At 44.0% G+C, this 20147-nt stretch overlaps 1 protein-coding gene across 4 annotated transcripts in view; it reads right to left on the reverse strand.

The window, feature by feature from the left end:
• Positions 1 to 20147, reverse strand: part of SH3KBP1 (SH3 domain containing kinase binding protein 1) — a 340352-nt gene that overhangs the window by 82878 nt on the left and 237327 nt on the right. For all 4 annotated transcript variants that reach the window (XM_036840453.1, XM_036840455.1, XM_036840454.1 and 1 more), the window contains one exon: positions 9026 to 9120. In XM_036840453.1, coding sequence (XP_036696348.1) covers positions 9026 to 9120 — 95 coding nt within the window. The remainder of the gene's footprint in view (positions 1 to 9025; positions 9121 to 20147) is intronic.

Raw genomic sequence — 20147 nt, forward strand, 5'->3', positions numbered from 1 at the left:
CCGTTCATTTACACCTATGACTGCTTTTGTATAGTTGAGATAGATACTATATAGCCCATAAAATATAAAATATTTTCTCTCTGACCCTTTACAGAGAAAGTTTGTGAAGCCCTGGTCTAGGATATGAGGATCCTTATCCATGCCAAATCTCGGGGGTTCTCTGAATGCCGCTATAAAGAAAATACTGTAAGGACAGAAGCCTTAAATAGAACCTCTGAAAGCCCTGAGGAAGGCAGAAAAGGAATGCATTTAATAGCCAGCTACCCTTTCATACTAGGACTAAAATATAAAAGCCTTAAGTAAAACTATTCTTAAAAGGATGACTTTTACTGCACCATGTAGTTAACTATAAAATGGGGAAATTTTAAGTCTAAAAGGTATTTACTTTTAATGATATTTTCTTAAATATCTCTATGAGTCATAAACTGAGAAAAAACATTTGTAATGTGAAAGATGACAGGTTAATGTCATGAATATAAGGTATTTTTATAAAAATCAATTGGAAAATGACACATAACATTTTCAACTTGAGTAATCATTTTTAAAAATGCATATGCCTATCAGATTAGCAGAGATTAGAAAGAATCATAATATCCGGGCATGACAAGCATAGGGAAACATTCTCATAGGCTCCTGGGGGGAGACTAAATTGGCACAATCTTTCAGAACATCACTTAAATGCCTTTAAAAGGCACTGAAGCATCAATACATTTAGCAATTGATCATCAGGAAATAATAACAACTGCTAACATTTATACAGAACTTACTATGAGCCAGGCATTCCAAGTGCTTTACCTCCTTTAACTCAGTCTTTACACCACCAGGAGGTAGGTACTGTTATCATCCCCATTTCACAGATGTGGAAACAAACTAAGGCACAGAGAGACTGAGCAGCCTGCCCAAGGTTACACAAGTAGCAGAAAGTGGTAGAAATAATTACGTTCATGAAGATCTACAAACAAGGTGATGACTACATGCAACATGGTGTAAAATAGGGAAAAACCAGAAACAAGCCAAGTATAAAAGAGGATCGTGGTACTCCACACATTGGGATGCTAAGGAACCATTTAACCGTGCTGCCAAAGATAGGCATGATATATTGGGGGCAAAGGGGGTAAACAAAAGAGTGTATATGATATGACCTTATTTTTATTTTTAACTGTAATTGTGTGTGTGTGTCTCTGTGAGTGTATAAAGTCTGGGAGAACACAGCTCAAATATTAAGAGAGGTATCTGACGGTGATACAGTCACAGGTGATTCTGACTTTCCTTCGTATTTATCTGTTTTGTTCTCATTCTCTAAGAGTAAGTTTTACTTATTTAATTTTAAAGTGTTACTTAAAAGTGCATCCCATGCCATCTCAGAAAAGTATATTTTAATAAAATGCAAATGTGAATGTAAGACCTTTGAGATACTTTAAGAAGATAGGGGCTACACAACTATTGAATATAATAAACTACTTTCATCCTAGGAAAAGTTAAAATAAATAATACAGGGGCATTTCAGGGAAAGTACTGACCTTAATTTCAGGAGAGTTCAATATACCAAGAGAGAACTCCCAGTCAATGGGCATTTGTCTTTTCTTCTTCCGATCATAACTTATCACAGCAATAGCTGTAATTTTTTATTTCTAAAGCACTTTGAGCCACAACATCTCACTTAATCCTCACAACAGCCCTCTCAGAGTAATAGAAATAGAAAGAGTGGAGAGAGAAAACAGAAGGAGTTTCTCTAATTCCTTAAGACACCTGCAGAGTTTTCTGTGTGTTGCAGGAAAAAAACATCCCAAGATGCTGTAGCAAGGATTACTAATGTCCTGCCACTAAAGCACAGCACTTGGGAGAGAGATGACAATTAGGCTGAACGAACACAGGGTCCCTTTAGACAGTTTTATATAATTTGAGGAGGCATGTAAAGCTGAGAATCTGCATCAACTGCAAACTCATCTGTCTATGAGAAATCTGCAATCATCAAAATTTCTGGGTGGCACTGTTTTGACTGTCTACTGGTAAACTAAAGCGAAATGTTCTCCCACCGCCAAGTCCTACTTTCACCAACCTCATCTAATTTAAAACTGTGTCTCTGTGATGGTACACAAGCTCAGGAGGAAGAGTTTGGGTTTTTTGTGTTTTTTTAAAAGATTTTTTGATGTGGACCATTTTTAAAGTCTTTATTGAATTTGTTACAATAGTGCTTCTGTTTTATGTTTTGGTTTTTTGGCCCCGAAGGCATGTGGGATCTCAGCTCCCTGACCAGAGATCGAACCCACACCCCCTGCATTGGAAGGCGGAGTCTTAACCACTGGACCACCAGGGAAGTCCCAGGAGAAAGAGTTTTGATCAAATGTGTTTCTGGTGTCAGGAATCTTCCCATCGGTCCTGGTGTCCAGGTTACTTTAAGGAGGAAGACAAAACAGCAGCAAACTGTATTCCTTGGGATTTCTAATGCTCTGAGGAGGAGATATATTGTGGCTGCTGTCCCCAGTAGGGACATATGCAGTCTAACAAGACAGGCTATACTGCAAGAAATACATCCTATGACATAAATGACTCATTTGCTGAACGCTGACATTTTTCAAATGTGTGTAAACCCAGATGATCCCAGACCTACACTTAACTTCTTCATTTACTCATAAAACATGTCCTTCTAATGGGTCTGTCAGTGTGTCATCATTTTCAGGGTGACACCTGCTAATTTACTCCTCATCCCTGAAACCACATTTAATCCTACACTTTAGCTCTGCTAAAAGCTTCAGCAGTTGAGAGAGAAAGGGTCAAGGCCAGCAATCTATATAGCTGATCGGCTTTCTTATACCAAGCTGAGAACCCTTCATGAGATTTCTAAAGCCACTTTCCTGTGGGGAGAGAAGCAAGGAAGTCTGGAAACATTTTTCTCATGAATAAATGTTTCAATTAATAAATTAATGGGAGGGAGGCAGGAAGGGAAAATAAACATTAGAACAAACAAAAGAACATATCATCACAGAATGACTTAGGAAGGAGCTAGGGATGCCTTTTCTTTCTTTCTCTCTTTCCCCGCCTCCCCACTCTCTCCCTCTCCCCCTCTCCCTCTCTTTCATGGTGACAGCAAGCAGAAAACTAACCTGGGTCCAGAAGAACAGAGGAAAGCAAAATAGGCTGGGCATGGGAAGAAAGAAGTGGGAGAGGAGGGCTTTAGGCACAAAAAGAAGCAACGTTAGCCCTGAGCTGAGCTCATCATGTCCTCTGCACTACCATTCCATTTCTGTAGATGTGACAATGGAATCAGAAAGTCCTGGATGATCCTGACCCTATGAGGTCAGAGACATGGACACAAAAATGTCGGAAACAGATGGATGGGGGAATGGCGTGGTAATATTGTTTTCCTAATAAAATAATGGTAATGTCATTAATTTAAAAAGAAAATCGCACAGGCACGTGCCCTAGATATACCCAGCAACAGAGCATGACTCAATAAGTAGACAAGAGTCACCTCGGGGAGTGACTGAGCCGCACCTACCGCAAGCATCCACAGCCCCACAGGAAACAGAGCAGCCCCGCCCTTCCAGCCCCCACATTCAGGGTCAGGAGCCGCCCCTGCCCTGGCTCGGCCGCTGATTACTGTGAGGCCCTTGGGAAAGTCACTTCCGCGCTCTGGGCCTCTGTTCCTCCTTTGCCATCTGGACAGAACACCATGGTCCCGCCTAGCTCCCAGGGCTGCTGTGAGCATGCGTGAGGAGAAGGCGGGGTGCTGAGGGGTCCCGGACTCTTGCTGCCAGTGGCCCAGAAGGGTCCTGCACTGGGAAGCTCTGGTCCTGCAGGAGCTATTACTACTTTTTTTTTAATGATTCAGATTTTTTAAAAAATTTATTTAATTTTATTTATTTTTGGCTGCGTTGGGTCTTTGTTGTGGTGCGCGGGCTTCTCATTGCAGTGGCTTCTCTTGTTGCGGAGCAAGGGCTCTAGGCGCGCGGGCTCAGTAGTTGTGGCTCGCGGGCTCAGTAGTTATGGCTCGCGGGCTCTAGAGCACAGGCTCAGTAGTTGTGGTGCACGGGCTTAGTTGCTCTGCGGCCTGTGGGATCTTCTTGGACCAGGGCTCGAACCCGTGTCCCCTCCATTGGCAGGCGGATTCTTAACCACTGCGCCACCAGGGAAGCCCGGAGCTATTACTATTAAGCTAAATGCTCAACCACTGTCTGGGAGAGGAGGAAGGAAAACACGCTGAGGGAGAGCTGGAGGAAGCTGGTGAGTCAGTATCAGTCCTAACTCTGCCCTCACAGCAGCAGGTCTAGCTCAGACATTTGGGGTCCCTGGTTTGATACATCCCTAAGAAAAGGCAAAATTCCTAGTTGGTATTTTTTCGTAGTGGTGACCGTCTACCTTTAGCTACTCCACTGGGTTCCCTCTTTCTTGAGAGGTGCATATATCGGTTTTCTCCCCCGAACATCAATGCTGTCCCCTTCTCCTTCCTTCCAACTCCACCACGCCGTGACTTTAGTCAATAACATTACCTTTCTCTGTGTTTACCTTGATGTTGTCAAATAGGCTTTATAACCATGAAGAAATGGGGGTTTCTGTTTGCTTTGTAACGGGTCAAAGACACAGCCACTCAGGGGAGACTTTTGATAAGAAATACCCGAAGATCTTTGTTTACAGAGGGGTCACATGAGAAGCCCTTCCTCCTAGGTTACCGGGGGCTGGGAGGAAAGGGCCATTGCTCTGAGGCCAGGAGGCTGTTGGCCAAGGGCAGGGGCATCGCCCCTCTCCACAGCTGGGCCCGCCCTGCCCCAAGCGGCAGTGGTCAGGGCAAGGCGCGTGCTTCACAGTAGAGCCTCGCCTGACCCCACCAGGCTGCTCTCAGTCCTTCTCCAGGGAGCTTCTCGGGTTGGAAACCAGACCCAGAGGCTTCTGAACCCTTTCAACCATGCTCTGAGCACAAATCAGGAAGGCAGGGATGGGGGCGGCAGGAACACAGACGAAGGAGCTATTTTTGAGTGACTGGAAATAAATGCTAAACACAGGTGTGTTCTGCACCCGTGGACATGTTCCCAAATCCACAAGAATTCTATTTTATAAATAAACTAAAAAAGAAACCATTCGGGTTGCCACATTTCATCCTAGTTTCCAGGGACACACACAAATAGTTCGGGCCTTTGCGCATTATTTCAGGAATCAAGGAGGGCGTATAGGCACCCACTAAAGGTGTATGACTCATTTTCTAGAAAGCTATACGAAGTGACAATCTAGGGCTAAAAATGAGGGCAACGTCTGCCCTGTGACTCCTGCCACAGCTCATAAAAGCAGGGCAAAGGGAAACCACCTTAACTGACTATAAAATGAAACCACCACCAGAATTTGGGGTAAATCAAGAACGTCTACAGCAAAAGCCATCAAATTTAGAGAAGAGCTATTTCATCTCAACTCATAATACAATAAAGAGGCATATCAAAGTGCATATTAAACAAATTGTGGCAAAACTATTCACTCTGCAATATGAAAAGCACAGAGTCATCTAAATGAACTTCTGGGCGATACCTAAACTCAGAGCAAGAGTAAGACTTTTCTATAAAGCAGGGTTTGACAGACTCAGATTCCATCCTTCTCACCTTCAGCAGGCAAAATATTTATGGCATGTTTTCTTTCCAAATTCTTGCTGAAATCTCACCCACTGCGAATTCTTACCCACTGCAAATTCTTACCTATTTTAGGTATATATGTTTTTACCACTGTTATCTACTTTATATCACGGCATTCCAGCCCCAGCTACAAACTGGGCCCAGCCACAAGAGCCCTTGCATTCCCATTTCTGAGGTCAGAGAAAGAGCAGAGATGAACTGACAACTCCTAGGATTACAGGTACCACTGATGGACCCCTCCCTGCGAGAGGCACTTATACACAGCATCTTAGTACATCCTCACGGCTGCCCTGTGAAGTCGGCTTTAGGGCTGAGGAAACTGAGTTTCAGAGGGGTTAAGTGACATGCCCAAGGACACACAGCTAGGAACGGTGGAGCTGGGACTCAAACCCTGGTGTCTCTGAGCTGGCAGCCCACATGGCACTTGTCATTTTAACATGATGGTTCCAACAAACTGGAATGCTAGATCAAGGCTGGCAGATATTTTATGAGAATGGAAGTCAAAATCTGCAGAAGTACAAGGAGTACAAGAGACCTGATTTCACAGATCATATAAAACAATAATAAAAACAAAATGATAGAGCCTAAGGGACTTTTTTTTTAAGGAACAAGCTCAAAATGGGCCCAAGCACATGATGCAGCATGAATTAAGACTGGTTGTATTATTAGCTATTGAAAACCAGCTACGTGGGTAAGCAGAGGCATCCTGGGTATCGGGAACATGGTCTGGGTCAAGTTAGGGAGGAGGCAGTGGTAAGAAGGGGACAGCCTGGGAGAGTTCGTGGAGAACAGCAACGTGAACAAGGCCAGGAAGTCAGACTGTGGCCAGACCACGTGGCCGGATATCTAGCCCGATCTTACAGTGAAGGAGAGAAAGTTACCAAAGCCCTTCGCTGGAACAGAGAGGTTACACGAGCAGAGGCTGTTATGGGATGATAAAAGGCAGGGGCTAGGGTGATAGGGATGCAGCAGGTGGAAACGAGCTGGGGAAAGCACGCCTCCATTGGTCAGCCCAGGGCTCTCCTCTGGAGCATGCTCTGTGGAAGGTGCTGGAGAAAGGAGGAGGGAGGGGGCCCTGGAGGTGCAGACCAGGGCCTGGCTCTGCCAGGGACAGAAGTGGCAGGGAGGCAGGAAGGCAGGATCCTCGGGGGCTGGCGCTGCTGGGCTTGGGGGTGAGGGCAGGGTGAGACCAGGAGGAGCAAGTGTCAAAATGACCCACCCGGGCGCTCTGGCCTGAGGAGCACAATTAGTGTGCGAGCCAGGACAAGGGACCAAGGGGACAGGGGGGATGCCAAGTGCTCGTTTTGCAAGTGTAATTGTAACATCTGCAAGCTGCTTCACAGGCCCAACTGCTTCTAAATACATTCAGCTGTGGAGCCGGGGAAATCAGATGCAACCCTCAGGACACTCCTGAAAGCAGCCTTCCACCGCCGCCCGGTTCCTTTCTCCCTACCGTGTAGACAGGACCAGGAGAGAGTCCCTCTCTGACTAAATAAGCTCTTTAGAAAACTTCAATTCCTTTTATTGGACTGGATGTCAGGCTGGGAGGGAGGAATGAAATCATCAGAATGAACGTGTTCTCATCGTATATAATCAAATGACAAGGACTGGAATATAAGATGTTAAGGTAGAAATAGATGTGTTCAGACAAGACACCATCCATGGTGGGCTTTTCTTTCCCCCAAACCTTAGTAAATGTTATTGTACATCTGGTTTTCAACTGAAAAGAGGGTGCCCCCCCAAACAAAAACAAAAACAGGAAAGTGAGCCCTCCCATTACAAAGACTGGCAGTTGTTTAATCCTCTGGTCACTATGTCATTACGGGGAAAAGTGCTCTACCCCTTCCCCTGTGGTAGTAGAACCAAGTCTCTGTGCCAGTTATCAGAGTATTTGTATCATGCTTCACAGTCATTTCATGTATTTGGTTAAGGGTCTGATTTAAGATAGGAAATGCACCGTGCCTAGGAAAGCATCCCGGAGGAGGCCCGCCCGCAGGACAAGGGGAAGGGTGGCAAAGAAACAACCGCTTTGCCTCCTCGGCTGAAAAGAACGAGAAGGGCAACGTTTCCCCTCCTCTGATTTCCTCCGGCCACATTCAACACCTACAGAGATGTATTGAAACAAGTTCATGGGAGAATATTTTACAGGTGAAAAGATGGATGAGTTCTGGGGCCATCAGCAAAGCAGGGAATAGTTTGCTAGCCCAGAAAGGCACCCTAGCATTGTCCAGCACACCACTTTCGATGGAGAGGGTGAGAGCGCCAAGCTTTCTCCCTAAAATAATCTGACCTTTGGCAAGCTCCTTAACCTCTGGGGTCATGCATTCCCTGGCATCTATGGTTCAGGCTCTCAAAACACACAATCTCCATAGCCATTTCTTAAAGGTAACTGTCCTTGATTATAAGGTCATAAAGGGAAATCCTACCAATCACTTATGGACACACTCGGGGACGGGGGATGGGGGACGGGCAACACCATGGTCCCTTGCCTCTCAGTAATGGCCAGAGACAGCAGGACCCAGGGCCTGCCTCCCACCCTAAGCCCCTGTTCTCTCTCCCCTTTCCCTGCACCCTCCACCCTGCCAATGCTGTCCAGCCCCGCATGAACCCAGGCAGCCACATGATCCCCCAGTCACGCCTGCCCGTGCTAAGGGAATTCCACATTGCTTGCCACTTACCTGGATACAAGACTAAAAGCACCTTATACATCCTAAAGACTGCTCAGCTTTTTGTCGTATTCAACCATCACAAAAACCCTATACTTCAGAGAAAAGGCCATATATTCCAGGAATTACTTAAATAATGGATCTTTCAACCACCCACTTGGTGAGTACCACTGCATGAAAGCATACACAGCACATGGTCCAGGCCCTGTTAAGCTGTGTCACTTCACACAGATGTAGTCTAAAATCACTGCCTGTAGTGATAATAAAATCATCCGAGCTTCTCAGCCTCAGCAAGATGGGTAAAATTCTCTCAGGCACGCTACCTGTCTTTGATCTGTACAGTAAACATTCTTTAAGCCTTTTCTGCCTGTGAGGTATGACCTTGCCTTTTGAAAGCCCCTCCTTGGATACCTCATGGCACAGAGCTTTGCAGCCAGGGCCGCTGTGGAGGGCGGGCTCTCTGACCAAGCAGGCCGCCTTCCACCTTCCGGGTTAGCCCTCCTGGGACAGGGCCGTGCACATCTGCAGCCGGCTCCAAGGCAAATGGAATCTACTGGAGTTTCAAGTTCATTCATTTACCTGGCTACATTTGGCTTAGCCTGATTGAAAGATGTAAGATTCTTCCTTGGGAATGCAGGATCATGAAAATTAAGTGCTTCAAGGGTTAAAATATAAGCGCGTACTATCCAGTCAAGACCTCAAAGCGGTTCGTAGTTTAGAAGGCAGGAGGGAACCTTTGTTTACCTTATTGATGAGAGTGACTATATCTCCTTCTTTGATTGTCAATTCATCGTCGTTCTGTGCCTCATATGGAAATATTACTTTGCAGTAATCCTTGGCTGTAAGAAGAAAAGAAAACACAACCTTTAAAATGTTTTATATAATGAGCTGGCCCAGAAGGAGATGTTACATTAACTTCAGAGAAAAGCACGCTTAACAGAGAGAACACAACTACTGTCTAAAGAAAGAAGGGTCACCCTCGGAAAACTACCCAAGATTGCTCATTTTTGGTTCATGCATATTTATTCTCATTTTTCCCTCAAAAATCATGTGACATCATGAAAGCGATTGACTGCTTTGCTTCTCTCAGGCAGAAAAGCAAAAAAGGTTTCCTTGGTCTCAGAAAATAAATGTGCATTTTTGAATACTCTTTATTTTACATACCATTTTTTTTTTTAGATATTCGCCATGTATTTCTTCTTTAGGTCATTTTTTTAAAATTTATTTTTATATTTATTTTTGGCTGTGTTGGGTCTTCGTTTCTGTGCGAGGGCTTTCTCTAGTTGCGGCGAGCGGGGGCCACTCTTCATCGCGGTACGCGGGCCTCTCACTGTCGCGGCCTCTCGTTGCGGAGCACAGGCTCTAGAGCGCAGGCTCAGTAGTTGTGGCTCGCGGGCCCAGCCGCTCCGCGGCATTTACATACCATTTTATATATTCTTCAGGTGAATGCATAAGTAGACATAATCTACAAAGAGCAAAAAGCTTAAGTTTTGCCCTCACTGTCTTCTTCCACACATCACTGAATCAGAAACAGGGTATCTGTATGTTGCAAAGCTGACATGGCACTCAAAACAATGAGAAAGACTCCATTACGGTCCATCTTAAGAGCCAGATGTCAATGGAGTTGTATGTGAACATGTGTCAACCACAAATGGCCAACAAATACTGACCAAATGCTCTTCGCACACGTGTTGGGGGGGGCGAACTTTTCAAATATGTCCCATGGTCTCTCTGTGGGAACCTGCCTACTCAGGAACCTACGACTGTTCATCAGCAAGGAAATGCAGCAGCTTTCACCAAACAGAGAAAAACACTAAGGCCACTCAAAATCCATTCAAATATGCCCTGAATTATATGCTTCTGAAAGTCTACCTGATATTAAAACCTTCTCTATTTACACAAAAGCACCTGGTTAGAAGACACTGAAAACATTTGTAAGGTATTTGGGAAATTAAGACTTAGAAAACAGGTTTAATGACACAGGACAGAAGGTGGAAAGAAAAATTCAAGAGAATTAGTATCTACCGGGAGAGGTATTTATTAGTGTGCATCAAAGTCAACAACGCTAATGGCTTTGAATGGCCTTAAATATTGCCCAACGATTAGGCCAATTCCTGCAGACAGATTACAGCCTAGAGCTATATACATAAGTATCAATTACAGTGCCCCGAGTACAATTTTTATCACGAAAATGTGGGGTTCTTTTTATTATGGTTAATGTCACATCAATCAAAGAGAGTGATATATAAAATCAACGCAATAAAAAGTCTATAATACAGACACACTGTGGTCTAGCGTTGGGATATGACAGAGAATAGGGAGGGGAGGAGGGAGGAAAGGGGAGAGGGAAAGAGAGGGACTTACTTTGTTTACAGATGCTTTTGCTTTCTGTCCAATGGTTTGAAGATATCAGTTACACCCCCTATCCTAGTGCTGGAAACCTTCTGCCTTAGGTACTCTGGGAAGCTGATGCCTTTTGCTCCTTAATTCATGCTAAGAGGCACTAGTTCTAAATCCCATCAATACCAATCCGCCCATATATTCCTAAGCCCACATAGTTCCATATCTCTTAAATTCGTTACAGCAAACCTCCCAAATTCTGAATTGGCCCAAATGTTCTAAAGGGAGGGAAAAAGTTAAGCATCTTTAAATTGGATAATGACAGCTCCTTACCAATTTTCCTACTGACTGTGCTAGTGAAATATGACTACCCAACCTCAAAACTTACAGCAACACTGAAATAAATACAGTATTATTGAAGAACTGCCCTGCAGAGTCCTGGCTTTAAGAATAATTTGTTGGATCAAAATCATGGAAACGTTTTACACAGAAGATAAGACATCCGTGGCCAACAAAGAAGAGGTACAAGTCATGTTTTTATTCCTTTCCATCAAAAAAAGTCAATTACATAGGGAATGGACTTGAGGACACGGGGAGGGGGGAAGGGTAAGCTGGGACGAAGTGAGAGAGTGGCATGGACATATATACACTACCAAATGTAAAATAGATAGCTAGTGGGAAGCAGCCACATAGCACGGGGAGATCAGCTCGGTGCTTTGTGACCACCTAGAGGGGTGGGATGGGGAGGGAGGGAGGGAGATGCAAGAGGGAGGAGATATGGGGATATATGTATATGTATAGCTGATTCACTTTGTTATAAAGCAGAAACTAACACAGCATTGTAAAGCAATTATACTCCAATAAAGATGTTTTAAAAAAAAGTCAATTAAGTGTGGTAGACATTGTTGGTTAACTTCCCGGCCACCATTCCCCATCCCCTTCCCAGTTCATAGAATCCTAATTTGCTCAGGCATTATACTCAGGAACGGGGAACACTTCCACAGTCTTAGGGACGACTCAAGTATGTCTAGGCAAATATTTTTTATAATCATTTTAAAAATTGAAGTATAGTTAATTTACAATGTTATGGTAGTTTCAGGTAGACAGCAAAGTGATTCAGGTACACACACACACACACACACATTCTTTTTCAGATTCTTTTCCCATATAGGTTATTACAAGATATTGAACATAGTTCCCTGTGCTATACAGTAGGCCCTTGTTGGTTATCTATGTAGTAGGGTGTATATGTTAATCCCAAACTCCCAATTTATCTCCCCCACCCCCCACCATCCCCTTTCGCAACCATAAGTTTGTTTTCTATGTCTGTGAGTCTATTTCTGTTTTGTAAATAAGTTCATTTGTACCATTTTTTAGATTCCACATATAGGTGATATCATATTTGTCTTTGTCTCACTTACTTCACTTAATATGACAATCTCTAGGTCCATCCATGTTGCTGCAAATGGCATTATTTCATCCCTTTTATGGCTGAGTAATATTCCATTGTATATATGTATATATATGTACCACATCTTCTTTATCCATTCCTCTGTCGATGGACACTTAGGTTGTTTCCATGTCTTGGCTATTGTAAATAGTGCTGCTATGAACATTGGGGCACATGTATCTTTTCGAATTAAGAGTTTTCTTCTGATATATGCCCAAGAGTGAGATTGCAGGATCATACGGTAACTCTACTTTTATTGTTTTAAGGAACCCCCATACTGTTCTCCATAGTGGCTGCACCAATTTACATTCCCACCAACAGTGTAGGAGGGTTCCCTTTTCTCTGCACCCTCTCCAGTATTTATTATTTGCAGGCTTTTTAATGATGGCCATTCTGACTGGTGTGAGGTGATACCTCATTGTAGTTTTGATTTGCATTTCTCTAATAATTAGTGATACTGAGCATCTTTTCATGTGCCTGTTGGCCATCTGTATGTCTTCTTTGGAGAAAGGGCAAATTTAGGTCTTCTTAGGCAAATAATATTAATTTCTCTCCCCTTTGTTGGTGATTGGTTGAGGGGTGAGCATGTGATCCACTTCCAGCCAATGAGACGTGAGAGGAAATGTGCTGGGGGGGGCGGTTAGATTTTGTTCCCAGATAAAAAAAGATACATGAGGAAAATAGTTGCCCCTACCTTTTTGCTTTTAACACTGTTTCATACTTGTTGGAAGATAGTACACAATTTGGTGCTGTTGCAGCCACATTTCACCCATGAAAGGAAAGCCAAAAAAATCAAAGAGGAGGTGACCCTAAGTCCTGACATTGTTGAGATGTCTGTTGAATTAACCAACTTCAGGGCACCTGTCTCTGGATCTCCTGTTATCTGACTTAATATAACTCTATTGCTTATCGTTACTTTGTGGTCAGGTAGGTATTTATCACTCAAAGCAGAAGGTTCCCTGACATGAAGGAACTCAGTAGAAGAAAGAGGACACTTCCAGTAACCTCCTCTGAAACACTTCACTATAATCTGCCTCCCCCACCAAACCTTCTTGCAATGTTATCTTTGTCATTCCCTTTTCCCCCAACTCTTCCCTTGCTACCTTAAGACCTGGTCTCCTAGTAGGAGGTTCGTAAATGACTATGGAATTGACTTGTAACCAACATAGAAAACATTTACAAGAAAGTGCCAACATGCCTTTAAAATGTTTCACGGGGCCATTTTGTTTTATGCCCACAGTTTTCCTATAAGCTAAAGGAGGGTAGGTGTCCCTCTGTCTTTTTAAAAAAACAGCTTTAATGATGTCTGATTTATATACTATAAAATTCACATATTTTAGTTGTACAGTTTGAAGAGTTTTAATACATTTATATACTTGTGTGGTCATCACCATAACCCAGTTTTAGAACACTTCCACCATGTAGCTCTGCTGTTTTATATGTGAGGCCTTAGACACAAAACTATCTATAAAGCACCAATTTTAGATAAAAGGAGGAGATAAAGGTGCCAGTGGCTACCATCAACTACCTCTCTCTGCAAAGCAGGTTCCCATACCATACCTCGCCCCTCTTTGTATCCCCAGAACCTGACACAGCTCCCACTCAATGTTTCTTGATCATCCTCTAGCAACACCTAAAAAGTAGAGGAAAATCTGTGGGATAGCAAAGTAGGAAGAGAAGATTCTGGGCTAGAAGTCAGGATAGTCAAGACTGGGTTTGGTCCCCCCTGGTCTTTCCCAAGCACACAACCTGAGGCAATCACACCGTAGCTCTGGACCTCATGTCCTCACGTGTAAAAGTGAGGCCGGCCAAGGAGCGCCAAGAGGAGAGTTTGGTTAACTTTAGCAGGACACTTTCAGCAAAGTTAAACTTATTCCAGAACTCCAGTATAAAATAACTAAAAACAGAGCTGTCTGGTTAAATTAGAGAGTGGGGCTGGTCCATCTCCCACCCAGGTCCCCAGAAACATCCCAGTGAAATGCTGGAGGCGTCAAGGAGCACACTGGGCTATACCTACGTCCTCGCCAGCTCTGACAGTTCACAGCTCTAGTCATGAGCACCGTAACTCAGAACATTCCTGACCAAATATGGCAACCCTTCGTCTCACATTTTAAGTTATTATGATATATTTGAAAATAAGAATTTGTTTTTACTTCTGAGGCATTCGGGCCCTAATTCAGCAGTACTGGAAAATAAGAACATTATGTTGGTTTGGATGTTCCAATGGTTTTAAGATACTCAAAAAAAAAATTCAAATACAAAAAAGTTTATGAACTCTGAAAATACGATTTTAACTTTATAGTATATGGAACGAAGATGTTGCCTACTTTAATTCAAACATTTATTGAGTCACCACCATGAAAAAGATATTGTCAGTTCCTGGGCCTGTGACATACAGGTCAGTCCAACCACGCCCTCCCACCCTCGTACGGAAGTGACAGCCTAATGCCTGGAGAAAGGCGAGGGGAGAAGAACGACAGTAAGAAAAGACAAGTACACGAATAAGCATCAACTCACTATGACTGAATATTGTCATGGTGCTTCAGAGAAAGGCAAGACTGCATGCAGGAGAGAGATCACAAAAGAGGAGGCATTTGATATGTCTTGAAAGAAGAGTATAATTCCAAATCCTTTTTGAACATGGGAAGATTATAAATTTTAAATGAATAGCAGACAGAGATAGAGAGGAAAGGACTGAAGTTAATTTTTGGAGGCAGGCATTTTCCATCTATTCATCAATTAGATGGATTTAATTAGTCCAAGATCAAACAGGAATGAATACACACACACACATAAAGAAATAAAGGCACAATTTATTCAGTAATTAAGATGATTTTGCCTCTATTTTTTCTTTAGAAAGATTTAAAAATACTAATAAATTAGCATAAGACTGAAACCTTAAGTCAGTTCTTAAGCTTTTTTGTCTTAGAGTCCCTTAAGAATCTGATAAAAAAGCAATGACTCTGTCTTTCCAGAAAAAGGAAAACAAAAACATAGACACATTCAAAGGTACAGAGAAAATGTGGTGTACAATATCAGAAGGGTCAAGGACCCTGAATCTCTTGCCCAGTTCCCAATCAAGAGCCCCTTACTAAGTGATGATTGGCATTCCAATTTTAAGATACGCCAAGAAGTCCACTCATAATTCACACTACCTCCAAAAAAAAAACCCAAAAAAACAAAACCCAAAAAACCCATTATGTCAATCTCTAAATTTCTAGAAATTTACATGAGATTAAAAACAGATTGTTCACAGAATTGAAATCACATGACCACATCCGATGACACCCTTCAGCTGGCTTTATAATCTATTCATACAAAAAACAAACAAACAAACTTAAGAAAATACCCTCACCTTAAAAAAAAAAAAGCAGAAGAAACAGAATAAACATATCAGCAAAGAGAACATATAAACACACACCAAGAAAATAACATTAAATTTAGAACAATTCTCTGGGCTCAATTTAGGACATGAAGATCAAAACCCCATGTGTCACAAAGTCTGGTAGGAAGCCTTCCAGAGCTTTCAGCAGGGATGGAAAGTACCAGGTCATGCCTGGAATTGAAAATTTTCTTTTCCTTTGGGACACTAGAACAAACACATCAAGCTCAGTGGTGTCTACTTTCACCAACATCAAAATCTGAAAATTCTTTCATTAAACTGACAAATATTATCTGAGACACTACTGGTTCATAAGCCCTTACCCAGAAGCCCTGGGGACAGAATTTTTCAGATTTTAGAAAGGAAATACATTGCACATGCCATATAATATGTAACATCCCCAGCTGGAGTCTGGGGCTGCACCCAACCATCAAATACATTAAAATTTTGCAGCAAATGGATGATCCGTCACCCCAAGTGGGATAAATAAAGACTATACCTAGATGCGCATTAGTCCAGGACAAGTTTTATCACCCAAGGAGTGATAAAACCTTTTGGTTTTCGGGAGTTTTTTGTATTTTTGAATTGCAGTAAGGGTGTTGACTTCTATCATGTTCTGGGGAAAAGAGAATAAGTTAAATAAGACTAGTTTTCTGGTTCTCAGGGAGCTTATAATCAAGGAGAGGAAATAAGGCATGCATACACAGAGCTCTGGACTAGGCAGCAGTGAGGAGAGAATGAGAGTGATGTGTTTGGCTTAAAGCCTCAGAGATTCAGAAATGGGGAAACTACTTCCCACAGGAGAGTCTCAGGGTCCCTTCTGGGAAGAGCAAAATGGCACTGGCCCCGGCCTGGACAATGTTCTAGGACTTTGACCAGAGGAGGAGGAGGAGGAGGGGTGTTTCTCAACCATTCCCGATGACAGGAATGATGTAGGGCACCTGTTTCTTCTATGCCTTCCCAGATCCCTTCCCTAGGGATTCCAGTCCCCAGGTCTGAGGTGGGACCAGGAATCCAGCAGCTAAACCAGCACCACGTCCCCCAACCCCGGGGGATTCTCATCAGCAGGGATGCTTAAGAAACACGAGTCTAGGTTAGGGGTCCTCATGCTTGAGTGGGCATTGGCATCAGGTGGAGGACGAGTAAAAACAGAAACCCCAGGGTTTCCGATTCCACAGGGCTGGAGCAGGGCCTGGGGATTTGCATCTCTAACAAGTCCCCAGGGGATGCTGACGCTGCTGGTCTGGGGACCACACTGATCTAGCCATGGGTATTAGCAAAATGTCAATGCCAGGAAGGAGCAAAACAACCGTGGGCACCTGGAGGGTGGGCCAGCGTGGCGGCAGTGCCAAGGCTGTGTGTGCCGTATGAGAGATTTAAGTGAGAACCGCAGCTCTGCGTCAGTCTCAGGACCCAGGGCTCGCGGGGAGGGGTGAGATGAATACATTTGTTCAATAAGTATTAACTGAGTGTCCAGTGTGCGCCCGGCAGCACAGATATAGGAGTGCCCTCCTGGGGCGTACGACAGTCTACACCAGTGGCTCGCAACTGGCGTGACTTGGCTTCCCAGGAGACACTGGCAATGCCTGGAGACATTTATGGTTGTCACAACCTGGGGGGAGGCGGTAATAAGTATAATTGGCATCTAGTGGGTAGAGGCCAGGAAGCTGTTAAACATCCTACAATGGACACAGGACAGCACCCCAGCAAAGAATGATCTGGTCCAAATGTTAATAGGGCCAATGTGGAGAAAGCCTGGTCTCTACCTAAACTCAGACAGGGAAACAAAACACAATGCATTCGTCACTACATTGTCAACTCCGGTCTTCACAAAACGCCTTCCTCCACGAAAAAGCTGACTGCGACCCCTCTGGTCTTGGAGGTTGCTGGGAATATGACTTTCAAATTATTTTACAGCTATGAGTTATGCCGCTTTCTATTCTCTCACTTAGAAAAGAGAAAACAATTTGTTTTTAAAGAAATCAAAATCTGACAAGCAAGGGAAGCTTTTCTGTTCTCTAGTATGGAGTAGATCATGGCTTGTCTCAATGGCACCTTCTCCTGCTCAGATGAGGAGAAGCGCTGAGTCTTTGGGAGGAAGGAAATCCACCAGGAGAGTAGAAGGGGAGTTCACTTTTTTCCTCCAAGCGGGCTGTATTTGAAATCCAGGTCATCTGCAGCATGGGTAGGCTGGGTACCCTCGCAGAAGGACCCCCCACTCTGAATCTAGACAGCAAGGTCTGTGCTGGGGGCACTCGATGAAAGGTGCACCCTAGGGACAGAGGGGGACCTGAGACACCGAGCCTGGGGGCTTTAGTACATAACAGGTGTGGGAGGCGCTAAAGGGCTGGGTAGGAAACATGTTTCATATTGGATGTGCCCAAATTCCCAGGTCTGAGGGTGAGTGAGCTTTGGAGAAGGTAAGTGAGCAAAAAACACCTATCCTGGCAAAATAGATTAAAAGAGTTCCCAGGTAAGGCTGAGAAAAATCCCAACATAAGGGAGTCGACCCTTTTTTCTCCTATTCAAACATGTGGTGACAAGGCAAAAATTAGCTCAGACTGAGAAAGTAAAAATCTGCAAATGCGGATACAAACGCAGATAGAGCCAGCTGCAAAATGAACCGGAAATAGTATTTCTCCCAAGCACACACACTACAGCTGGAAAGGGTCCTAACAACCCCTTCTCTGAGTGACGACTGCTTTCTTACTCGCTGAGAAACTCTGTCCTCTAAGACCACAGACTATCAGAAACTTTGCTTTTTTATACTGTATTAGTAAGAATGAAATGTTTCACCCTTGGCTGAAAGAAACAAGTCACTGTGACGCAGAGAAGAAGCCTTGATTCCCCACACAAGTGCAGGGCCTCATGTAAGGGGTTCTGGACACAGCCCTGCACATCTATCTTAACTTGGTGGTTCCCAAAGAAAGAGGACCTGGGTCCAGCTCACAGACCAGACCTGATGTGGCCCGACTCACACAGCCCTGTTTTGCTTGGGGCCTATCAAAACACTGCTGCTTCGTTTATATTTCACTCACTTCCATTTGTCCTCCAAATCTGTAACTGCTCAGAGTTTTGTCCTGTTTGGTGTGATGCTCCACAGGTCCTCCTGGGCAGTCTCCTCGTTGCAATGAGCCCATAAACTTGACTTTGTCAGACTAGACTAGTTTGTCCCTGGTGCTCTTGGGCTGACTGGGCTGGGGCAGTGGCTAGAAAGAACAAGGGTCTGTCAAGCCCCACAGAGCAACCACTGCCGACCCTCCAGAAATCCGAAATAAGCTCGAGGGTCAACAAATGTGTTCTTTTCTTCCCGGTGACTGTGAACTTGGGAAAGGAGACCCGTGGCTACTACGCTGCTTTTACAAGACTCTGTTAGATATAGAGCCTGGTAAATTGAAACCATTTCTACTTCTCCATCTGCCCAACCACCACTGTTGCCAGTGCCCACTGAGTCCATGGCACTTTCCCGGACTGGATGGTGGGGATGTCAGGTAGAAGACACAGCCCCCTCCGCGAGGGACCAATGACAGCCACAAGGCACTATGTGTCACCATCACAAGGGACAACTCCTAAGAAGCAAGTCAAGGGACAAAGTGATCAGAAAGGTGGTACAAGTGTCTGGTGATAACGTGAGGGGAGGTTAAACAGAGAAAGTTTAGCCTTTGCCCCACAGCCATCATTATTCAGAAGCCTGACCTGCCTTTGTACAAATTCTGTCAGGGACTATTTTTTCCCTAACCCACCTGCTCAACTGGTCCTCTGCATCTCTAAGACTGAACTGTTTGTTCAAGAAGACGCTAAATAATCATTTCTCTGGGCTATTTCTCTATCCCACCGAGGCCACAAATCATCTGCATCAACTGTAGTAAGAAAGAGGGAAACTCCAGATGTGGGGAGTTGGAAATACCTCAGAGCACTTCATTTATGAATACTTAAACAGTTTTCCTCTTGTTATGAAAATTACGGCAATCTGCTCCCCAGCCCACATTTCCGATGAATTTCAGTATCATGAAAGCTTCACTGGGGGAGGGGAGATGATGTTAGTTGTTTAAATAAATCCTGATCAGCTGAGTTTCACTTTCTCTCAGAAGATATCAATCCACATGAACATTTTTTGAATCACCATAACTTACTCGTGACGTGAGCTTGTATTTGAGCGCGCTAAGGAGACAGCTATGCGGGAAGGGGCTTCTCTCCTCCGTGCCGCTGGGCAAGTTTCGTTACGGGTGTGACTTCCATCCAGAAGGAAGGAGGCTGTGTTGTCCCCAAGCTCCGAGTCATTTCTAAAAGTGGGTCAGAACTCTCTGTCCTTCCACCTGAACTTGGGTGCTGCATCAAAATCCAGAAGCAGCGAAAGGTTCCAAATGGAAGGGGCTTTCTAGTGAACTAGGGTGCCTCGTGGAAATCATGGGAGAACCATTACCCCAGAATTTGCTCTTTACAATGAAAGCCAGAGAGTGTGTGAGGGGTGAGATTAAACTGCAGCAGTTCTTACTCTGGGTCCATGAAACACGCCTGTCAATAAACATCTCTCAAGTCTTCACTGACAGTGATAATTCTTCCCGACCTACCACCCCCTTACACACATATTTATATCCATGGCATCTTTGCCAAATGACATCTTCTCATATTCCTAACTCAGTTGTTCGCATCTTCCTTTTGTCTCCCCCATCGGCTGTTCAATTCTTTGAATG

The sequence above is a fragment of the Balaenoptera musculus genome, chromosome X (genome assembly GCF_009873245.2).
Source record: "Balaenoptera musculus isolate JJ_BM4_2016_0621 chromosome X, mBalMus1.pri.v3, whole genome shotgun sequence".
Taxonomy (NCBI): domain Eukaryota; kingdom Metazoa; phylum Chordata; class Mammalia; order Artiodactyla; family Balaenopteridae; genus Balaenoptera; species Balaenoptera musculus.